This window comes from Tamandua tetradactyla, chromosome 21 (assembly GCF_023851605.1).
Source record: "Tamandua tetradactyla isolate mTamTet1 chromosome 21, mTamTet1.pri, whole genome shotgun sequence".
In the NCBI taxonomy this organism is placed as follows: domain Eukaryota; kingdom Metazoa; phylum Chordata; class Mammalia; order Pilosa; family Myrmecophagidae; genus Tamandua; species Tamandua tetradactyla.
In genome coordinates this window covers 57,739,651-57,759,881 of record NC_135347.1, presented here as the reverse complement: position 1 = coordinate 57,759,881, position 20,231 = coordinate 57,739,651, and the positions used below count along the sequence as shown (strand labels likewise).

At 49.8% G+C, this 20,231-nt stretch overlaps 1 protein-coding gene across 1 annotated transcript; it reads right to left on the bottom strand.

Moving 5' to 3' along the window:
- Nucleotides 1-4,084: 4,084 nt before the first annotated feature.
- Nucleotides 4,085-19,572, bottom strand: ENC1 (ectodermal-neural cortex 1). The gene is made up of 3 exons (XM_077139468.1): nt 19,518-19,572; nt 13,841-15,655; nt 4,085-9,923 (listed from the first exon to the last, which is right to left on the bottom strand). The coding sequence occupies exon 2, from the start codon at nt 15,640-15,642 to the stop codon at nt 13,873-13,875; it is 1,770 nt and encodes a 589-aa protein (XP_076995583.1). The 5' UTR covers nt 15,643-15,655; nt 19,518-19,572; the 3' UTR covers nt 4,085-9,923; nt 13,841-13,872.
- Between the last annotated feature and the right edge of the window lie 659 nt (nt 19,573-20,231).

The following is a 20,231-nucleotide window of genomic DNA, read 5'->3' as shown; positions in this document are numbered from 1 at the left end:
CTTGACCTTGAAGAAAGACATTCGCTAGAGTATCGGGTGCATATAATAAGCTGAAGGTAACTGTTGCAGGATTCCTGCTGTTTCGTAGCAGGAAGGTGCTTGCAGATGCATTCAATCAACTGGTTCTTTTTCCCTGGGTAACAAAATAGCTGTTTGGAAAAAAAAAAAGATTGGAGGAGAAATAACTGTGAAACTCGGTGTGCCTGGTATCCATTTTATAACCATGCTCAAAGGTGTCCCCTGGAAAACTTTGAATAGATGTAATAGTCACGCTTTGAAAATGGTCAGAAAGCACTGGGCCATGATGCTGTAACAGACCCACGTGATGTTAAAGTGCACATTAAATGGTTCCCAAATCCTTTTATTTAAAACCTCAGACAAAAGCAGCACTTTATTCTCAAAAAACCAAGATGACTTCCTCCTAAGAGGATACGCTGTTAAAACTGGTAAGACACTAGCAAATAGCCCATCTGAGCTACAAAGAAAAATAATGGTTTTATTTGTTAAGAAACGTGCCGTTACCTTTAAGGCTTTTTAAATAAACCATCGCAGGGTGGTAGCTGCTGCTCTTACCCAGAGGGCTCTAACTGAATATTAGCTCATTTATGGGCCAGAGTCAGGAAGAGCTTTTGCCCAGGTGACTTGTAACAAAATGAAATTAGCTGATGTTATGTTGCTTGAAATTACTGCCAACATTTCATGAGTTGTCAGAGGCTGAGATGCTTGAAAAATTCTGCCTAAAATGTGGGTTTGTTGTGCATGGCACAGTCATATTACAATGCTCAGGCAACTTGTACAAATGCTAAGAAATTTTGAAAAACATTTAGTCATTTCCCCAAATATCAAAAGAAAATGAAGAAAAAAAGTGATGATAAAAATATCTATATATTCCTTCTAGCCTCCTATATTCTGGAGCAGCTAGAAGGAAAAATGTGAGAGGATGGAATGGTAGTCCATGACAAACTCTGGGATCTGTCCTGTAACTACTTGTTGAAGAGTGCTTTGAAAACTACTGCTTTTTTATTTCTTTGCTTTGTATATATATTACACAATAAAAAAAATGAGGAAACCCCTCTGGAAGTGGGGTGCTAACAGCTGGCCCCCGGGTAACCTCAGCCCGCCTGAGCACCTGCCCTCATCTGCACCTGCACGTGCCTTCCCACGTGGGAGCACAGGCGTGAGGGTGAGGGGACAGATGGGGTGCGATGGCTAAACCTTCATCTGCAGCTGTAACCCTCCCACCTCACTTGCACCCTCGAGAGCTTTATAGGGAGAAATGCCTGCGAGGAACAAGGGGAGAGGGTCCCAGAGGCAGGAGAGCTGTGGGGCCACGGTGCTGGCCCGGGTGCTGGGAAGGAGAAGGCCAAGGAGACGGCACCTTCTCTAAACCCTACCGCTGCCCATTTGGTCGTGGGTCTTCTGCACTGGGCGTGAGCTGCTCTGCCCGCCTCACCCTCTGACCTTTCATTTCCCACGGCTTCTATCCAGCGTCACAGGTTAGAGGCGCAGGACTACACCCACGTCAGACTCCCCAAAGCCTTTCCAGGCCCAGCTGTGAGCGGGGGATCCGTGGGGCTAACCCCAGAGAGAGGCGAGGGGGCAGGTCTTTTCCTGTGTCTGTGCCGCCCACCTCTGTGCCCCAGCGAGGCCCAGTGCTCGGCCCCTGCTTGCCAGGTGCCTTCACAGCAGCCCCCTCTTAGCGCCAAGGCGGCTCCTTCCCTGTCTGGTTGTCTCTGGGCATCCAAGGATGAGAAGGGAAGGGTGGCGCCCACCACCCACTCTCAGAGCTGTGTGACATGAAGATGGCTGACCACGCACCCCGGCCACCTCCCAACTGTCCCACGTCACAGCAGATGCGGGGCCCACCCAAGAGGCCTCGGGGTTCTCTGCCGGTGGGTGGGCTCACAGGAGCAGCTGCACGTGCAGTCCTCAGGGTCCCGGCAGTCACAGCCCTGCGTCCCCCTGTGCCAGCGCCCAGCCGAGGGCGCCCAGCCGAGGGCGCCCAGCCGAGGGCGCCCAGCCGAGGGCGCCCAGCCGCGTCTCCCCTGTCACAGCCCTGTGCCCACCCTGCACTGGTGTCCAGCCGAGGGCACACAGAGGAGGGCACTCAGCCGAGGGCACCAGCCGAGGGCGCCCAGCCGCGTCTCCCCTGTCACAGCCCTGTGCCCACCCTGCACTGGTGCCCAGCCAAGGGCCCCCAGCCGAGGGCCCCCAGCCGAGGACACCCAGCCGAGGGTACCCAGAGGAGGGCGCCCAGCCGAAGGCACCCAGCCGAGGGCACCAGCCGAGGGTACCCAGAGGAGGGCGCCCAGCCGAGGGCGCCCAGCTGCATCTCCCGGTCACTGCACCTCTGCCGCGTCCCAGTCTGCCCGGCCCTTCCACCTGCTCGGCCTCCCTCAGCTCTTTCACCGGCTCGAGCAGGGCTTTTCTAGAGCCCTTTCTACATTTCCATCCACAATTACTATCTATTCCCTGATTGTTTCTTTTCTTCCCCAGCACAGGGAGAAATGAATTTCTAGTCTCCTATGGACATCTGAGCACCCAAACTGCCATTAATAAATGAGCTTTCCACCCCAGGGAAATACTTGAAAAGGAAAACAACATGTTGGAGGAGATGAATCCCAAACACACAATAACTGTGGAGGGGAATGTGTGCAGGAGGATGTATTCCGAATCAGCGTGCCCAGTGTGAGGACAGACACGCGCGGGCTGGCGTCTGTCCGTCTGCAAGCGGGCTCTGATGGCTGGTTGCTGCCCCGTGGGCCCGACTCGTGAGGGGTGGGTAGGCGCCCACGAGCCCGCGCGGCCCCTCCCCAGCCTGACCCTGCGCCCTGGGACAGGGATGCGGCGGAGTCTGCTCTTTCTCACCCGTGGACTCGCCGTGGTAACACTCTGAGGTCAGGCTTTGCCTTTTCCATCCGTCTCTCACCTGCCCCCCCCGCCGCCAAACTCGTCGTGTTCCCCACCCGTGACCAACCACCGGAGCCCCACGCGGGCCAGCGCCCCCGGGGTTTGCAGACACAGCCTGCTGGAGTCCCCGTCGCCCAGCCCCTTCCCTCTGCCCGGGCTCCTGGGTGAGGGACCCATCCAGGGCGGCTCAGGCACTTCCGTTTATAAGGAGGGCTCTGGAAGTTCGGGTCTGAATGAGGGTGGTGGGGGCACAGACCGGGAAACCCTGAAAGTGGTTAAAACGGGAAACTTTATATTAATATATATTGTCATTCTAATGTTTCTAAAGGGGGAGCAGATGTTGACCCTCCTCAATCTCTTATAGCTGGACTTTCAGGGAGTGCCACAGAGGTGGAGAAGGACCCCCACCCTCCAGACACACCTCCCCAAGGGTCTGATCTCAATGTTCTTCCTTCCCTCAGAGCATACAAATGCTTTCAATATTCCAAGATTCGTTCTCTCAAAATGGTTCTCCTGGCAGCAAAGCCTCGGCCTGAACGGACGTGGGTGGCTGAGTGGGGCAGAGATGTTTGCAGCTCAGAGCTTTCTTATACATCAGTTGGGGTCTGAGAGAGAGAGGCACTTCCTCGCTTGGCAGGAACCCTGTCCACCGTGAGACTGACTTGGTTTTCTTTGCGGTTAAATATTAGCATATCTCCTGGGGGATAAAAACCCTCCCAGCCTTTCTGAGATATCCAATAAGCACTCCCAGCATCATTTAAAAAATGGGTGTAAAATAACTTTTCGTTAACAAAACAAATCATCTGATAACATGAGGAAAGGATTAGTGAGACACTGTGCTGAAATTCCAACCGCTTTCCCTCCTCTGTGGTCTTGCATCTTTGCAGAGATAAAGACTATGGTTGCCAAGGAAACAGGACCAAAGAGCAAAAAAGAGAAACTTTGTCTCATCTGGTTTCCTCAGGACTCACAAAACAAGCTGGGTTGTAAGGAGAGCCTGGCAAGATGATGGTAGATTTACAATTTACCTAGTCAAATTGCTTTTAATTCACAGTCATGCCTCATGTGCATTTTTTCCCCCTCTAAAAGTTGGGCCTTGCACCCAATTGTCCAATGTCTGGCAAATAACAGAGCTTTAAAATTCGTTGTCTATGATTAAACTCAAATGCAGGACAGATGGCTCGTCTGAGCATGTGTCAGACAGGCGAAACACTTAAGATTAGTGACAGGCAAGACCAGGAATTAACTGCTAAGTTTTGCATTTATTCATACATGTATGTGTACAACAAATATGACTGTAAAACTTATTTAAGTGTTCTTACTGTATTCAGAATATTCCCAGACAAAGCAACTGCTTTCCTTTCTGCAAACCAGATGCCCTAATCGCAACTCCATTAACCCAAACTCCACTTTTTTTCTATATTGTGTACATTTCATTCTGCCCAGACATTTGGGATGAAAACAGCGTCCTTTTGAAAGTCCAGCTGGCCTGGAACCCGCAATTTTTGTCCCCACTTTATTTTCATGAGCCTTTGTACTGAAATATTTAATTATCGCATTAAGCAAACATTTGCCAATAAGCATTGTGCAGACAGAAAATACACAAAGCGTAAGTGTACCACTCAGCGTGTTAACGTCAAGCGTAACTGTGGAGACTGAGCCACAGTCACACCCGGTCCTGTGGGTGTGAACTCGTTTGTAAAAAGGACCTTTGAAGAGCCCATTTGGATGAGGCCAAATTCAGCAAGGGCAGGCGTTGCTCTAGGAAGGCTGAAGTGCTTGTGAGCAGAGGGGGTCCAGACACACTTAGCAGAAGCCAGAGTGGGAAGGAGAGGCCGCCATGTGACACACAGAGGCTGAGACCAGGGGTACAGCATGCCTACCAAGGCCCTGACACTGAGCCTCCAGCCTCCGGCTGGAATGTGACAGTAGCTCCTGTGGTTTAAGCCACGCAGTGTGCGGGACTTGTCAACAGCGGCACAGGCAAACCAGGACAGTAACCACCCCCCGAACCCTCATTTATTTTCAAGTTCTCCATAAGCTGATCTTGGGAAATTCCTCACTGCGATGCATTCTGACTCTCAGCGTGCGCCCCCTCCACTGGCCTCCTCATCCCCGGAGCCGGGCTCATCCCTGCAGCCCTTCGCAGACCATCTCGTGAAGCCAAGGGCACGGTAATGGCTCCCCACAACCAGGCTTAACCCCATGAATCCTCCCCATTCCCGGACCCACAGGCGCAGCTCTGGAAGCTGCCTTGAAATTCAAGCTCTACCATTGCCTTCGGCAGAATATGTCATCCGTGTCTCCATCCATACACTGGCACAGGGACAAGGCTCCCTCACACAGGGGTGAAATGAGGATGACATGAGGCGAGGGCCACACGAACCCTTAACACCATCCCCAGCACATGGTAAGCATTCAGATTTATAGGTATTCATTGATTTCCCCAATGTCATTTTAAATGATGACTGGAAAAAAAAATGATGGGTGGAAATTGAGAACCTACTAAGTGCCAGCCACCAAGTTTTGTGCTTTCCCTTAAGTTTTTAATATTGTCTTCTATTAGAGAATAGTAATCATCCTTTCATAGATGAAGGAGCCAAGCCTCAGTGATGTTAAGAAACCTTTCTGTACTTACCTACATGTGTTGATTATCTGAAATGATTGCAAAGCATCTTAACACTCTCCAGCCCATAATAGTCACTCAATTAATGGGTATTATTTAAAGCAACTCCATGGTTACCCACTGGAGCAGCCACTGTGTGGTTGCCTATCCAACATCCGTCCTTTCTTTTTTTTTTACTAATGAAATCACGCTGTTCGGGGTGGCAATGAGTCCAGTTACAATCACTCCTCTTTCTGCCCAGTCTCCCTATTGCTTGGGAATAGTTCTGATCAATGAGAGATGGATGCTCCCAAGTGGGACTTTTGGGAAAACTATTACTGTTCCAATAAGATACAGCTTCATCTAGCATACTCCTCTTTCCCTTGGCCTGTCCCCAGCCTGGCCACCTGGAAGGCTGATGTGATGCTAGAGGTACAGCTGCCATCTTGCAAGCATGAGGACTAAAAGCCCATGCCCAGGATGGGAAAGCAGAAAGAAAAAGAAAAGCACCAAATCCCTGATGGCCTTGTGTGGGTGCTGTGCCAGCCCTGGGCTGCAGGTCTCGAGGTGTTTCCACACGTCTAAGCCAGATCTCTACTACATGCCCCAAAGGCAATTTGAACTAACAGCTACCATGTTGGAAAGTCCATGCTACTGTCTGAACGTTAAGAATTTAAAGCATCTTTCTTACTCTAGTCTACGTGTTCCAACCTAGATGATAAAGAACTCCAGGGATGGCCTGTTGACAACCATCTCTATATACATTACTGTCAACCCTTCTGAGGAGTGACATCAGGACTTTTCCTGGTTCCAAGCCCCACATGCTGACTCCTAACTGCTAACTTACCCTCCTACCCTGCCATGCGGATGGTGGCGTCCTCTGGCTTCCTGGGTCAACAGCACTGTGCACCTGGAATCTGAGACCTCAGACACTGATCCCCAAGGCTTGGCTCTAGCCCAGCCTCAGCTGGCGCAGAAATGAATGATCCTTCTGTGAAAACTGAGGCCTCTGCTAGGCATCTCGGTGAAGGTCCAAAGGCCATAAGTAATTGCACTTAGCCTACCTGCGAGCCCTCCTAGAGTTCCAATCAGGTGCTATCTGCTTCCTATCCAAGACAAGATTATCCTCAACACTGCAGTGCATGTAAAACAAGGAGGGGTCCTTCTCAAGTGATAAAGGAGATATCAGAGACATTAAAGCCGTCACAAGGCGGGTCCGCCAGAGCCTGCATCTGGCTTAGGTTGAGCCCGGTGTGACAGCTTCCAAGTGGAGGGAGCAAAGTGTCCCTGAGGGCTGAAACTTGTGGTTTCCGGTGGCCTTACAGGGAAGTAACATGCGTGGGAAATAATATGCATGTATCTCCCCCTTAAATGATTTTTAAGGCAGAAGTCAACAGATGAAAAGGAGACTGAACTCCAGCCCTTTTTCTAGTAGCTTCCTAGCAAAATATAACCCCCATGTGGAAAATAAGAACCAAGTTCCTTCTCTCCAGCATAAAGTATGTTGTCTGATTATTGCACAGTACATGACTTTTATAGTTTCTAAGGTTTCTGTTGGAAGATATTTGTGAGAAATATTAAGAAGCTAGAGCTTCCATGAAACTCTGAGCTATGAATAAGCCATAAATGAGGTATTTTGCTTTGCTTAAAGAAATATTCCAAAATTTTCAATTATTTAATATATTGTAAAATAACTTTAATGAATGTAGGTGACTAAGTGGTGAAACAAAGGACATTAGAAAACACTTGAAATGATCCTTTTGACTGAACTAGAAAGGACACAAGTTTTTGGAGCCTAAAATTAGGGTGTACTCAAACAAAGGCAAGATGCACACACAGTGAGGAGAAAATACCTAATAATTTATTGACCTTCAGTTTCACATTGTGAAAAAAAATGTTTTACAAAACCTCAAAAACATAGCAGTAGCAAACAAGCACACACGAGCATGGACATTTTACTTCTTCAACTTAAGAGTTTTGTACGTGAACCACATATTCAATAGCCAGGGAGGGATATTATTCGCCTCTAATCACTCTTATTCAGACAGGTGTCAAGCCTAGAGAAAAGGGGCTACACAATTATACCAGAAGTGGAAGGCTGCCCTTTGTTATCTGTTTCTACAGCAACCAGTCCACAAAATAAGAACCTTCTCTGTCTTATGCCAAGGTTTTTGTGTGCACTGTGCTGTGAATTGTGTTTGCTTCAAAGTGTGGGACGTTTCACAGGGTGAGAATGGTCAAGTAGCAAGCCCAAATGCCCACATCAATTCAAAGAGCAGGAGTCCAGAAAGTTCCCCGCAGGCTGGGCACCCCCTCCCCTTCCCGTGGCTTCGTCTGGCTCACACACCGTAATTAACAGAGGATTCAAGGACAGACCACAAGTTCGATACAGCTGCAAAAAATTCATCCTGCTTTCAGAAGCCATGCAGTGACACACACATCTCAGCCCGATTAGCATCATAAACTACAGAGCTGGAACTGCTACGATATAAAGACACAGACGACACCGCTAGTACAACTGGACACTTGCACTGCTTAGAACACATCTAGGACCCAGGGACTGACTGCTGGAAAGCACTGTGATACTTTAATTCCAACGGCTCACTGATTTTGGTCCAAGTGGCCATAACCCACTTATCCATGGCACGGACGGACAGTGCTATTCGCGCACAATGAGTCTAAAGGATCCAGGTAGGAAGAAATGTGAAGGATTCATCTGTCATTAGACAAGGCAAATACGCTCACGATGCAGAAGCTTATCAGTCTTGAAACCTATTTTCTAAAATACAGAAAATGTGAGAAGCTTTGACAAAAGCAGTGCGAGTTACAAACTTTGGGCTTCCCCAGATGTGTCTGGAGGAAGCACCTATTTAAGTCTAGTGCTAATATCTATCACAGTACATGTTCAGTAAACAAGCACTCAAACAAGCAAAGAATGTATTCACAAGGGCCTCCCAAGGAGAACGGAAAGCCTCAGTGGGGGCCACTGCTTACAACTCTTTGGTGTTTTGTGGCCAAATGTGTCGTTTCTGTGCACCAAAGAGTTCTTTTAGACACTTACCTACGGATGAGCACTAAAATATACACTGTAGCAAATGTGAATATTGTCCTGGATAGTAAATAGTACAGCCAAAATAAAAAACAGTGAGTGCAGGTCAAACAAATCAGTCAGGGGATTAATTTACATCTGCGATATTTCAGTATTTCCCATGAACTATAGTTGTGGCAAAGCATTCTCATAAGGTAATAAATAAATAAATAAAACTTTGGACAATGTCTTTACCTGTGCCCTGTATATATATATATATACACACAGAACTATTCCATAGGGTTTTCCAGGATTTCAGGATAATACACAAAGAAAAAACTACAACTGTAAAGCGGATTGGTCCTTTCCAAATTCCAGCAGCTGAGACTGAACCAGGTGAATTACACGGGAGGAGAAGGGTGGAAAGAAATCTTCCCTCACCCCATCAGCCACCAATACAACCCCCACCCCGGGAAACCCCATTAAAAGATGGTGAGTCTAAGAAAAGTGACTGCCATGGTTTCTCTACCTTTAGAATGCAACTGAAGTTTCCATCTTGTAATCCTTCCCTGTCGTAACATCTAAAAAATAAAAATTGCTCCCCTTCCCAACCCATCCTCCAGTTAATACTCCAAGCTGTAATGCAAAAGTTTTCATTTTTGTGCAGCAAAGCACACCTTTAACAGCCACAAAATGTGCAAAACATACAACCATTCATTCACGTCCATACACGTGAAGACCACTGTGGGTGCTGTTTCAGCATGCAGGCATCGAACAATAAATAGCTAAACCTACGAAGAATTCGACAGCCAAGGGAAAGTTTAAAGTCACTTATAAATAGAAAGAAACACCTATCAAACATCCACCCCAAGTTATCCTTTGTTCAGAGCCCTCCCGGGGCAGCACCACCCTTACCAAGGAGGGCGAGTCCCAAGCGCTGCCCTTCTCCCGCCAGCTGGGCCAGCTTCCCCACTGGCCCTGAACCCCACCCACCTCCCACAGCAGCTCCGCGGGGAGAGGTGACAACAGAAATGGTGGAGCCCATGGAAATCACATGTTGAATATGGGACAGCTAGGGAAAAGGTCCAGCTTTTCTCTCCCTATAAGGGGCTGATTAACGCTGACATTGATTCACAATTACAAGACAAGGCCTGGGCCACAGGCTCAGTCATTCATATTTAAACCATGCGCCGTTCACACTGAAAACCCCGCTGCCCACCCCCGCCCCTCTTCCTTCATGTCGTTACAGCAGTTACAAGGTGCAGCGGATTTTAAGTCAAGACTTGCAGCAATGTCTCCTTTTTGCTTTTCCTTCTCTTCATTAAATTTGGCTTTTCCAAAGCAGGTATCTCATACTTCCTCGCCAAGTGGTGGAGTGAGCTAAAACAGGAGGAAAAGACAAGAAAACAAAACAAGCATGAAGGGTTTGTGCGATGCCATAGTTTTAAGATTTCTGTTAGCAGCCTTGAAATAAAAAAAAATTAAACACAGGACAGAGCGCGGCGATATTGCTTCTAAACATCTTAATTATACACTGAGTGGGAATGTGCAAGAATATTGAACGTGCTCGCCTTAAACGCACATGGTGTGCTGGCCTGCCGAGAACACCGATGTCTGAAGAACAGCTTTCATTCACTTCTTTCCTAAACATACACGTGTTCAAATTCAGATCTCCCCATACACCGAGGGGCTTCCAGCAGCCAGGAGGACGAACTCCTCTCCCTGATCCAACAGCCCTGCTGTGAAGTGGGCACGAAGGGGTCAAAGGAGGGAGAGCCCATGCAAACCCTCGTTGGCCCATTTACCATAAAGGCCTCCAAATTAAATGTATTCACCATATTGAAGGGAGACATATTAATCCTCTTATTTAAATGCATCTCTGCTATTCATTATGTCACAAAGCAGTCTCGCTTCCTTTCACATGACAACACACCAGGCCTCAAGCCCCAGGATGACGTTTCTCCTCCCTCGGCTGGGCCACACGAGCGCTAAGGCCTGCTAGAGCTGTGTGTTATCTGCAGTTTCCCAGCATCAAGCGTGGATATCAGCTCATGGGTTCCATAACCACGAAGCATGCACATGTCACAATGTTTCCTCACGCTACCCTCCCTTCCTGTGTGTTCACTTCTGGTGAAATTTTGCAGAGGGCTTTCGCCTTTGAAAACACTCCAACTATCTGTTTGTGGATCACATTTTCGGCCCAAGTTTAGGAATCTGTCTCCCTGTTGCTAATACCTTAAGTACAAAGGGAATTCAGGAGGGACCACTCATTAGTTGCACTGAATTCTTCTTGCTTTTGTGTGGACAGAAGTCTGATTCATTTCATTAGCTGTTTCTTTTGGCTGTTTCATAATAGTGATGGACGCCTTCAAGACATCGCTCAGACTAAAGTGTCATCTCCCCACCTCCTTGTAATGTATATATCAATATTAGGCCAGAGGAATGATCTTGTAATAAGATGAAATTTCAAGACGTTGCATACTCAAACAGGAGGGAAAAAATCTAAAAGGGCAGAAACAAAACAAATCAAAACCCAAGCCCCGCCAGTTGGGGCCCATGGTCCCAGGAAAGGAGGCTAATCAGAAGTCACTTCCCTTCTGTGCCCCCCCCTGCTGACGGAGCAGCAGGAGACACTTAAAACCTCCTTGGTGGGTGAGCTGTTAGACCCAGAGAAACCGTCTGTTAGCCCTGAATTAATTCCGTTAGCATCCACACGTGGAGAGCACAGGGAACCGCCTCTGGACGGCTTCTGCCGGCAGGCCAGACACTGCCACTGCACCTCTTTTAAGCCATTCCATCCATGTAAATGCTTTAACACTACCTTACGTGTAATCAAACTTCAGAAATTCTGCCAGCATTCTCCCTGGCGGAATCGAGAAGAATGGCTTTGATCAGGCGCTTCTGTGGCAGTGAACCTGGCTGGCCCTGTGAAATTCGGCTTTTATGTGCTTGAGTCTCACTGGCAGGTGGAGAGGATGTTGTTTCCCATATAACCTATTACTTGACTTGCTCTGTTTCCCAGGAACAGGATGTGTGTGCTAGGGTCAAATGCCCAGTTAGAGTTAACTCAAGTATTTGCTAATATACTCACTCTGGGCTGAAAAGGGAGGTATAGAGATGGCTGTATAATATACATATATACACACATATACTTGTCGAAGAAACCTTGTTGCCCTGCTATACATAAAGGTAATTCATTGCTACATCCCAGAGCAAGCTAAGGTCTCAACCGTAAGGAGAAAAGAAAACAAAACATATGCCAGGCACTTGGCTAGGAGTCTTAACTTCTTTTTTTTTTTCCTGTCCTCATTTACCAATTCCACCCAGATCCAAACTGGGACTGATCTTAGGGGAAAAGCTGTTCAAAGCACTTCCCTGACAAAAGAGCTACCTGAAGTTCAGAAAGGACCTGGGTGCACAGCTAAGAACCGGCACCAGAGCACATATGTACCTCGCCTCTTTCCGCCTCCATTTCCTTACATGCTCCCAGGAGACCAGCCAGCCTACCTACCAGTTGCCATTTTAATGTTTCTGCCACTACTATGGGCGATTTTTTATACTAATATCCAACTTTGCATGCTATTAATTGAGGCCTTTGCTTAGAAGGTTCTTTAAACCTACTCTGGAGCGGAATCACACATTCATATCGCAAATAAAATTGCCACTTTCAGTGCATTTGCTTCTTCAGGATTACCGGGATACCAGCAAGGCTGTGAAAACCAGTTTGGTGTGTGACGCTGCTGGCCCAGCTGCCCCCCAGGAGGTTTCTGACTGTTGCTGCTCCTTTAAAGGGGTGTATTCAGAGAAAACACACAGCACCAAGGAACTCTGCTAAGAAGCTGGAGGAGAGAACTGATGGAGGCATATTAAATTTGAAAGCAAGACCAATTTTGCTGTTTTTAAATGAGCCATAAAAGACAGAGAAGAAAGGACATATAGGACAAAGGCCCTCTCTGCCGAGCCTGCAATCACTCCTGAACATTTCGGTTCTTTCCCTCTGAAGTCCCCTTCAAAGGTATGATATATACTGGGGAAAACTGGGCCAAAATTTTCAAAACACCAAGTTAGTGTTCATTGTGGTTCCTCCAAAGCAAAAGTTGGTTTTTTTCTCTTTTGTTACTGTTAGTAATAAGACCATGAATCCCCAAAACAAACCAACATGTTTTGGGTGTCTGCTGCACCACACAGGGGTAAGTGATTCCTGGGCAAAGGTGAAGAATGCTTGAGCAGCAGAACTGCCCTTCAGCAGCTGCTTGGCTGAGAGCCCTGAACTCTGTGGACCTATTAATTATTTGGATCAAGGGTATTATCTACTCTTAAGTATACAGCACGGCCATCGTGTGCTCAGAAAAACGACACAGAAACACAGCCTTGCTTAGAAGACTGTCCCGGTCAGCTCTGAGAGGCCCTGCAGTTAGGCTGTGTAGGTGGCTCGGTGTGTGTGTGCATCAGACAAGCTGACACAATGCACGTGCAACCTTTCACAAGGCAGAACTAGAGCACCCTCTAAAAGGGCTAATTTTTTGTGGGGGGGGACTTTTTTTTAAAAAACAAGGTAAAAATGATTTTGGAGAGAACAAATTAGAAATGAATTTAAGCATCTAATATTTGAAACCTGGCTTCATTCTCAAAAACAGACCAAGGGGGCTCGGCTTGAACGTGAGGGGAGCACCTCATGGGGTGACACCAACATAAACCCAAACTGCTCCACACGGCAGTTCAGTGTGGGAGCCAGGCTGCCTGTGCACGCATCTCCACCAACCCCGTCACTTACGAAGCTCTTTGATCTTGGGCAACTTAACCTCTAGGAGTACCAGGTTTTTCATCCTTAAATGGGGCTATTAAGTAATATCTCACGGGTTGTTGTGAGGAGCCAATGAGGTGATCTACATAAAACAGCTTCAGGCAGGCGGTAAGGCTCGATAAGCATTACCTGGTATTATAAACATGGGTGAAGGGTTAGAATCACCCAGAAAACCTTCTAAAAATACTGATGCCGAGGCCCCGCCCCTGATCATATGAAACCAAATCTCTGGGATGGGCAGTTTTTGAAAAGCTCTTTGGGAGAGTCTGAGACTCAGTGGGAACGGAGAACCACTAGGTCACACTAAGGGGGACGACAGCTGTAGCTAATACAGCGCTGAAGTTTGGAGGATGCAAGGTCTTTCATTTCTACAGCTTTTGTAGCACTTCTGCAGAACGGGCCACATGGAAAAGATCTCACTGCACATACTGAGCTCCATGCAATGAGATTCGTTATACGTGTCCTTATACCCACAGCCAACCTGACTTCTTACCTCTAGCTCACTCTCTTCAGGATGTACTGCATCTAAGAAGGCAGGTGTTTCCAGGTACTGACAAACGCAGTAGGGATCAGCGAATACGGGACCGTCGTTATGCTGCTCCACACATCCAGAGTTGGATCGTAGCAGTCCAGGGTTTTACATCGCTGGATGCCAAAGTATCCTCCAACCACGTAGAGTTTGTTTCCGGAGGCCACAGCGTGGCAGCTCATGCGCTTTGCCGTCACATCTCCCACCTTGGTCCACTGGTAGGTCTCGCTGTTGAACTTATAAGCAGAGCAGGCTGAGAACTCTGTATCTCCCCCCATAATAAAGATCTGGTTACCCAGCACAGCCGCTGCTGTGTAACGCCAGGGCTGGGGACAGGTGGCTGGGACGGTCCACCTGTTTTCACACTGATCGTAACACTGAACCTTAGGGAGCTTGTCATGGCTGACGCTGGTACCTCCGAAAGCAAACAGCTTGAGTTTGGCACTCACGACGGCGGCGTTGCTGACGCCTTCTCGGAGCGGAGCCACCATGGTCCATTTGTTGGTTGTGGGGTCGTACTGTTCCACTTGCTTCAGAGAGACGGAGGGCGAGGCCGGAAGGCAGCCAGTTGCGGCCGTGTGGCCCCCGACCACATACAGGCAGTGTTTCAGTTCAGCAGAGCCGTGGCCAAATCTGGCGACCAGCATGGGGGCGGCTTTGGACCACTCCTCATGCAGGGTATCATAAACCCAGACATCTTTTGAGACTCCATTTTCGGACCCCCGCCCTCCAGTAATGTACACTTTGCAGCCAATCGCACACGCACTGAACTCTTTTCTCGGGCTGGGGATGTCGGCCTTGGGAATGATTTCTTTGGCCTTCTGGTCTACCAGATACAGCTTGTCACACATGAAAGTCTGTCCTCCCAGGAGGAAGAGGGCATGGCCGGTTTTCCGAGGCCGGGCGCACAGGCTGGTCACCACGCCGTCGTTCTGCAGGATTTTCAACTTACACCTGATGGCCTCTTCCACGATCTCCTTGCTCTTTCTCTGCTTGGTGACGAGTTCCTCCATAGCCACGTTCTCCATGAGATAGATGGCTGGCAGGAGAGCGAGCCTCACTGTCTGCAACAGCTCTGGGAGGTAACAGTGGCGCTTCTTTAGGTCGTAGCTGACCCAGTTAATTGCAGACTCATACACGAGCCTTTCATCTTCCGTCTCCAGCTCTTCACTGGACAAGAGCTGCACCACCATGTCCTGGGGCAGTTGGAGGAAATCTTCGTTCTTCCTGATGGTTTGGAAGTTGCTGAGACACATCCTCCAGGAGAGCTCGTACAGCTTGGTGCACTGGTGCGCATCGGACAGCAGCAGCATGCCCAGGCAGTTGGTGGGGTGCAGGTTTTTCTCCAGGAACTCTGCGCATGCATCCCGGATGTCCTGAAACTCCAGCATATCACCAGCTTCCAGGAGCGACTCTGCGTTTTCCTCATTGATGATGACCCGGGAGGAATACGCATAGTCGAGGAGCAGCTCCAGGACTTCGGGGTGGATGGAGCTGTCAAAGTTGACCTCGCTGTCCTGGCTCTCCTTCAGGCCCCCACTGAACATGGCTTCGAAGTAGCGGCTGCAAGCAGCCAGCACGGCCCGGTGGCAGGGGAAGGTCCTATTCCCGGCATGGAGAAGGACGTCAGTGAAGAGGCGCTGCTGGCGTAGCAGGTTCAAGTGGGTGAGCACGCTGTCCGCGTAGGAGGACTTGTGGAAAAGGTAGATGTTGATGGAGCCGGTGCTGGCTCTGGACTTGCGGTTCTCGTGCACGCTGACTGACATTTTGTTTCCGCTCCTGAAAACAGACAAACAAAACCAAGCCACTGAATGCGATGCTGCTGATGTTAGGGCAGCAGGATAAAAGCAACTATCTTTTTTTCAGACAAAGAAAGCAGAACGTTCTGCTGTGAGCCCCACAGGGTACAGCAATGCCAGCACAAAGATAAAGGCAGTTAATTATCTGTCAGGAAAGGCTTTCAACTTTCATACTGTTGAGCTATTTGAACTGTACACTGTTAAAAAAAAAAAAATCTCTGCTCAGAAGCAGGTTCATCTTGGAAAACCTGATCGCCAGCTTTCAGCATCCCGAAGTCCCTGAGAACCTAAGTCAGCAGAAGGTGAGGAGAACCAGGTCTCCTTCTCACACCTCCCTGTCCCGGCCCAGCTGATTCACTGCAGATCACTGGAAAATGCCAGGCCTCCTGCTCTCGTAACGCCAGGATGGGCATCGGCTTTAATGCCCTGTGCAGCATAAAGCTATTCTGTAAAACGACACCTACTAATTAATTCCCCTGAGAATTCCTTTGGTAAGACCCAGGCTCCCTGCATTTACAGTAAATAGGAAAAGTAAGATTAAAATCACAAACTTAGGTCACTTCTCTGGTGACCAGCTCTACCGCACCTCAGGAACCTAAAAGCACCCCAGTATAAATCAGCACACAGTGGCCAGAAGGCTCAGTGAATAACACAGAGTAGATGTAGGACACGGTCACCACCGACCTTTCTTACTCCGGACACCTCCCAAAAAGAGCATCTGGACACATAACATCCAGATGCTCTTTTTGAGCAGCATTTTTCTGCTCTTCCTGCTTTATGCCAATTCCTGGAAAACCACTTGCAAGGATATAGGGACTGCCTACCCCTCTCTTTTTTGCCTAAATGGCACATCACCAGGACAGTTCTTGTGTCCCTGCAAATGCCGGCACCTGCCTGTAGGGAGTTCAAAAGTCTAAAGCTGCTTTATTTAAAGTTAAAATGACACACACAAGGTGTGCGACTGTGGGTGAAAGGCAGGGAGTTTAGGATTGTGGATGTCACTAGAAGGAAAGCTAGAGGGTGAAACATGGGACTGTATAACACAGTGAACTCTGCTGTGAACAATGAAGGTAGTTAATAGTACAAATATAAGAATTTCTTTCATGAACTAGCACTGATGCACGTAACTATTATGCATTAATATTAGGGTGGTATGGGGAGAAAACAGACCTAATGCAAACTAGAGTTTATGGGTAACAGCAATATTACAATACTCTTCCATCAACTGTAACAAAGGTACCACACCAGCATTAAGTGTCAATATTACGGGGTTATAAGGGGTGTGTTTTTTTTCTTCTTTTTGGAGCAATGAAAAGGTTCAAAGTTTGATTGTGGTGATGAAAGCACAACGCTGTGATCATGCCGAGAGCCACAGATTATATATGCTGGATGAATTGCAGGGTATGTGAATATAACTGCTTAAATAAATACACACATGTAAAAACACACAGCTAAACGTATATGGTATTTTGCCAGCCACAGTTAAATTAAGGCCATCCTGGAATGTATGTGCTGGTTACTCTGCTTCCCTCGGTGTCAAAAATGAAATTACAGCACACCTAATGTTATCTTTTGACTTTCTTCAGTAAAAACACTGTAGGCTAAAGATACTGGACATGGCACCCTTATCTTTCCTTACCATCTGTCTGCAGGAATTGACTCACGCATCCTTTCTGACACATACCTTTCTGCAATTTCAAAAGAACAAAACCTTCAGAAGCCTGCCTGTCAGAGTTCCTACAGAAGATGTTTATTCCAAGTAGGTAAACTGTGTGGCTACAGTATCTGTTCCAACCCCAGAACAGCCAATGCTCTCCGCACAACTGAAACCCTCAGTGTTTTCTCCAATACTCAGATACGTATTTTCTTTGCTTTGCAAATCGGACATATGAATAAATGCAAATGCATGCTTTACCCCATATTCACGGGCTGCACTACTAAACTGCACTTCCTATGGTGAGCAGTGGGCACAGCAAACAGCACATGTAGGTGCCATATGTGCCCTGGACACCAGGCCACATACCATTAGATGATGCAACTTGTTTCCCTTTATTTTGGAATGTGACTTCTTGTTATGAGTAAACAGGGTTTAGTGGAAGAAAGTACAGGAAAGAGCCCTAAGGCTCTGGCACTAAGAAGCTTTTCAGCCTACAGTGAGGTCTTCACCGTGACGTGGGATATGAAAAATGATGAGAAGCCAAACATCACCCCCCCTTCGATCTAAGCCTCTACTGTCCGGTCTGTTTAAATCCGTGCCTACACTCTAGAAGACGAGCAATGCAAATCTGCGTGAACGCGCCAGGCTTTCAAAGTGTCAAAGCATGTCTTAGTACCCTCCAGGCGCTACACTCTCATCGTCACTTTAAGCAATACATTCCACTTAAAGTACTCTGTGGAAGATTTTAAGCCTAACCCTCAAAAGTGTGGATAAATTCTCTTATGCCTGATACAGAAACTTACAAAAATGGGAAACGAGTAGCTATGCTTTTTAAGAAAAGCTAATGCATCACAACTAACCTCAAAAGCTGCTTCCTGGAAGGCTCAGAGCCAAAGCAGCTCTCGCTGAGGAATGAGGCTCTGCTGCTGCCAGGCACACAGGCACCCAAGTGCCTGAGGCTGAGCTAGAATCACGCTGGGCCCCAGAACATTGGATCCTGGGCAATGTAAAACAGCACCCACGACCAGACTTACACTTAAATAACGCGATCTAGGATATAGGAGTTACCCGCCTCTTTGCAAACCTGTGTTTGTGCTCCTGCAAGTTTGGCACATCAAGCCAGAAAAGGAAGAACCTGGCCCATCATCTTGGACGCCATCCAGATGGAAAAACATGCCACGGACAAATAATAACCCTCTCGCAGTGGTGCTTGATTAAAATAAAAAGTAAACTTAAAGGCCGAAGGGAATGACTTGCTTTCTGGATTCAAAATTATGCAGACATCAAAATATCTGCAGAAACCATTCACACACTCAGTAAACACACCTTCAGTATGAAATGACTCCTCCTTTCGGCATTGTTTGAAGCCACCAGAGAAATATGTGCGTGCCGAGTGACCGAGAAAATGCACACATAGTCCCTAACCTGTGTCTACAAAGAATACCCGGGAGAGGGCTGCTGCTGGGTGGGCGTCAAACGGGCTCCTGGTCGGTCTCTCTGCCCTGGCCCTTCACGTCCCGTCCCGTCCCATCTCACCAGGTTTTGAACTTGATCTCAGCTCAAAGGAGAAACCGGGCAGCTTTCCTCGGGTACTGACGTTCCTGGAACGCCACCTTAAAGATCTGAGCAAGAAAAGCGCTTTGCCCTCCAGTCCTCTAAACGCTGGCGGCTCGCGGCCGGGGCCGGCGAGGGCGACACGACACTGCGTGGCCAACAAACTTCGCGTCTCGTCGCCACCCGCCCGCCAAGCCCTAGGCTCGGAAATGAGTAACGTTCCCCTAAAGACCGAGCACCGGTTGTTCAGCAACCAGTCTCAGCCGCTCCCGGGACACTCCGTTCTGCCTGGCCGGTGTGTCCACTCGGGACGTGTGCACGCGTGGCCCCCACTCTCCCGGCGCACTCGGTCCCGAGGTTTGCAGGTCACAGGAACACGCGCGGCGGCGTGGGGGGCGTGAGCCTGCGTGGTTCTGTCCCCGCCACTCTCCCCACCGCGGCGCCCGGCTCCTGCTTCCCGCGGGCGGGCAGAGGCACGCGCGGTCCCTGCACGGGCACAGCTGGCCCGGCTCGGAGCTCGCGGCCCTGGGGCGCGCACCAAACCCCCCTCCAGGAACCCGCCCCGCGGCCAAGCAGCCCCGGCCAACCGCCCGCCGGGGCCCGCAACAGGTCGGCGGCGGAGGGAACTTACGGCGGCGGCGGCCTCCGCGCACGGCCGGCTCGTTCCGGCCTGGGTTTCGGCGCGCGCGCGGGGGGCGAGGTGGGCGGCAAGGCCCGGGGCGCAGCAGCGCCGGCCGAGGGGAGGAGCGCGCGGGGACGGCCACCGCCGGCGGCTCGTCCGGGTCCGCGGTCCCCACGCCGCGGAGTGCGTCTCCGGGGCAGCCGAGCGGGCGGAGCGCCGGGGGAGGGAGCAGGACGGCGCCGCGCACGCCCGCGTCTGGGCTCGGGAGCGCCGCTGCCGCCGTGCGCCTCCTCCTCGGCTGCCGGAGCGGACTGCGCCGGGCGGCGGAGCGCCGGCTTTAAGCGGGGAGGGGGGAGGGGGAGGGGGAGGGCGGGGTGGGGGAGGAGGCGGGGGGAGGGGGAGGAGGCGGAGGGGCGCGCGGGCCGAGGAAGCGGTCGGGGGGGAGGGGAGGGCGCGCGGCGCCGGCCGAGGGGCGGCGGGGGAGTTGCCGGGCACAGGAAGCGGGGGGCGGGCCGGCCGCGCGGGGAGGGACGAGGCGGCCGCTGGGTCTCTGCCGCCCGCAGCTGCCGAGCCTTGGGGACCGAGACGAAGCCGGCCCGAGTGGCTCACCGATGGCCAGTCCCGCAGCTGAGGGAGCCGTGCCGGTGATCCCGGCCCCGCGCCGTCACAGTCCGCCGAGATGCTCGGGAACGGGGCGCAGGCCGCCTTGGGCGCCCGCGACCC

Bases quoted from the DNA above. Each gene is read 5' to 3' on its own strand.
- ENC1 (XM_077139468.1), bottom strand. From the start codon at position 15,642: ATGTCAGTCAGCGTGCACGAGAACCGCAAGTCCAGAGCCAGCACCGGC.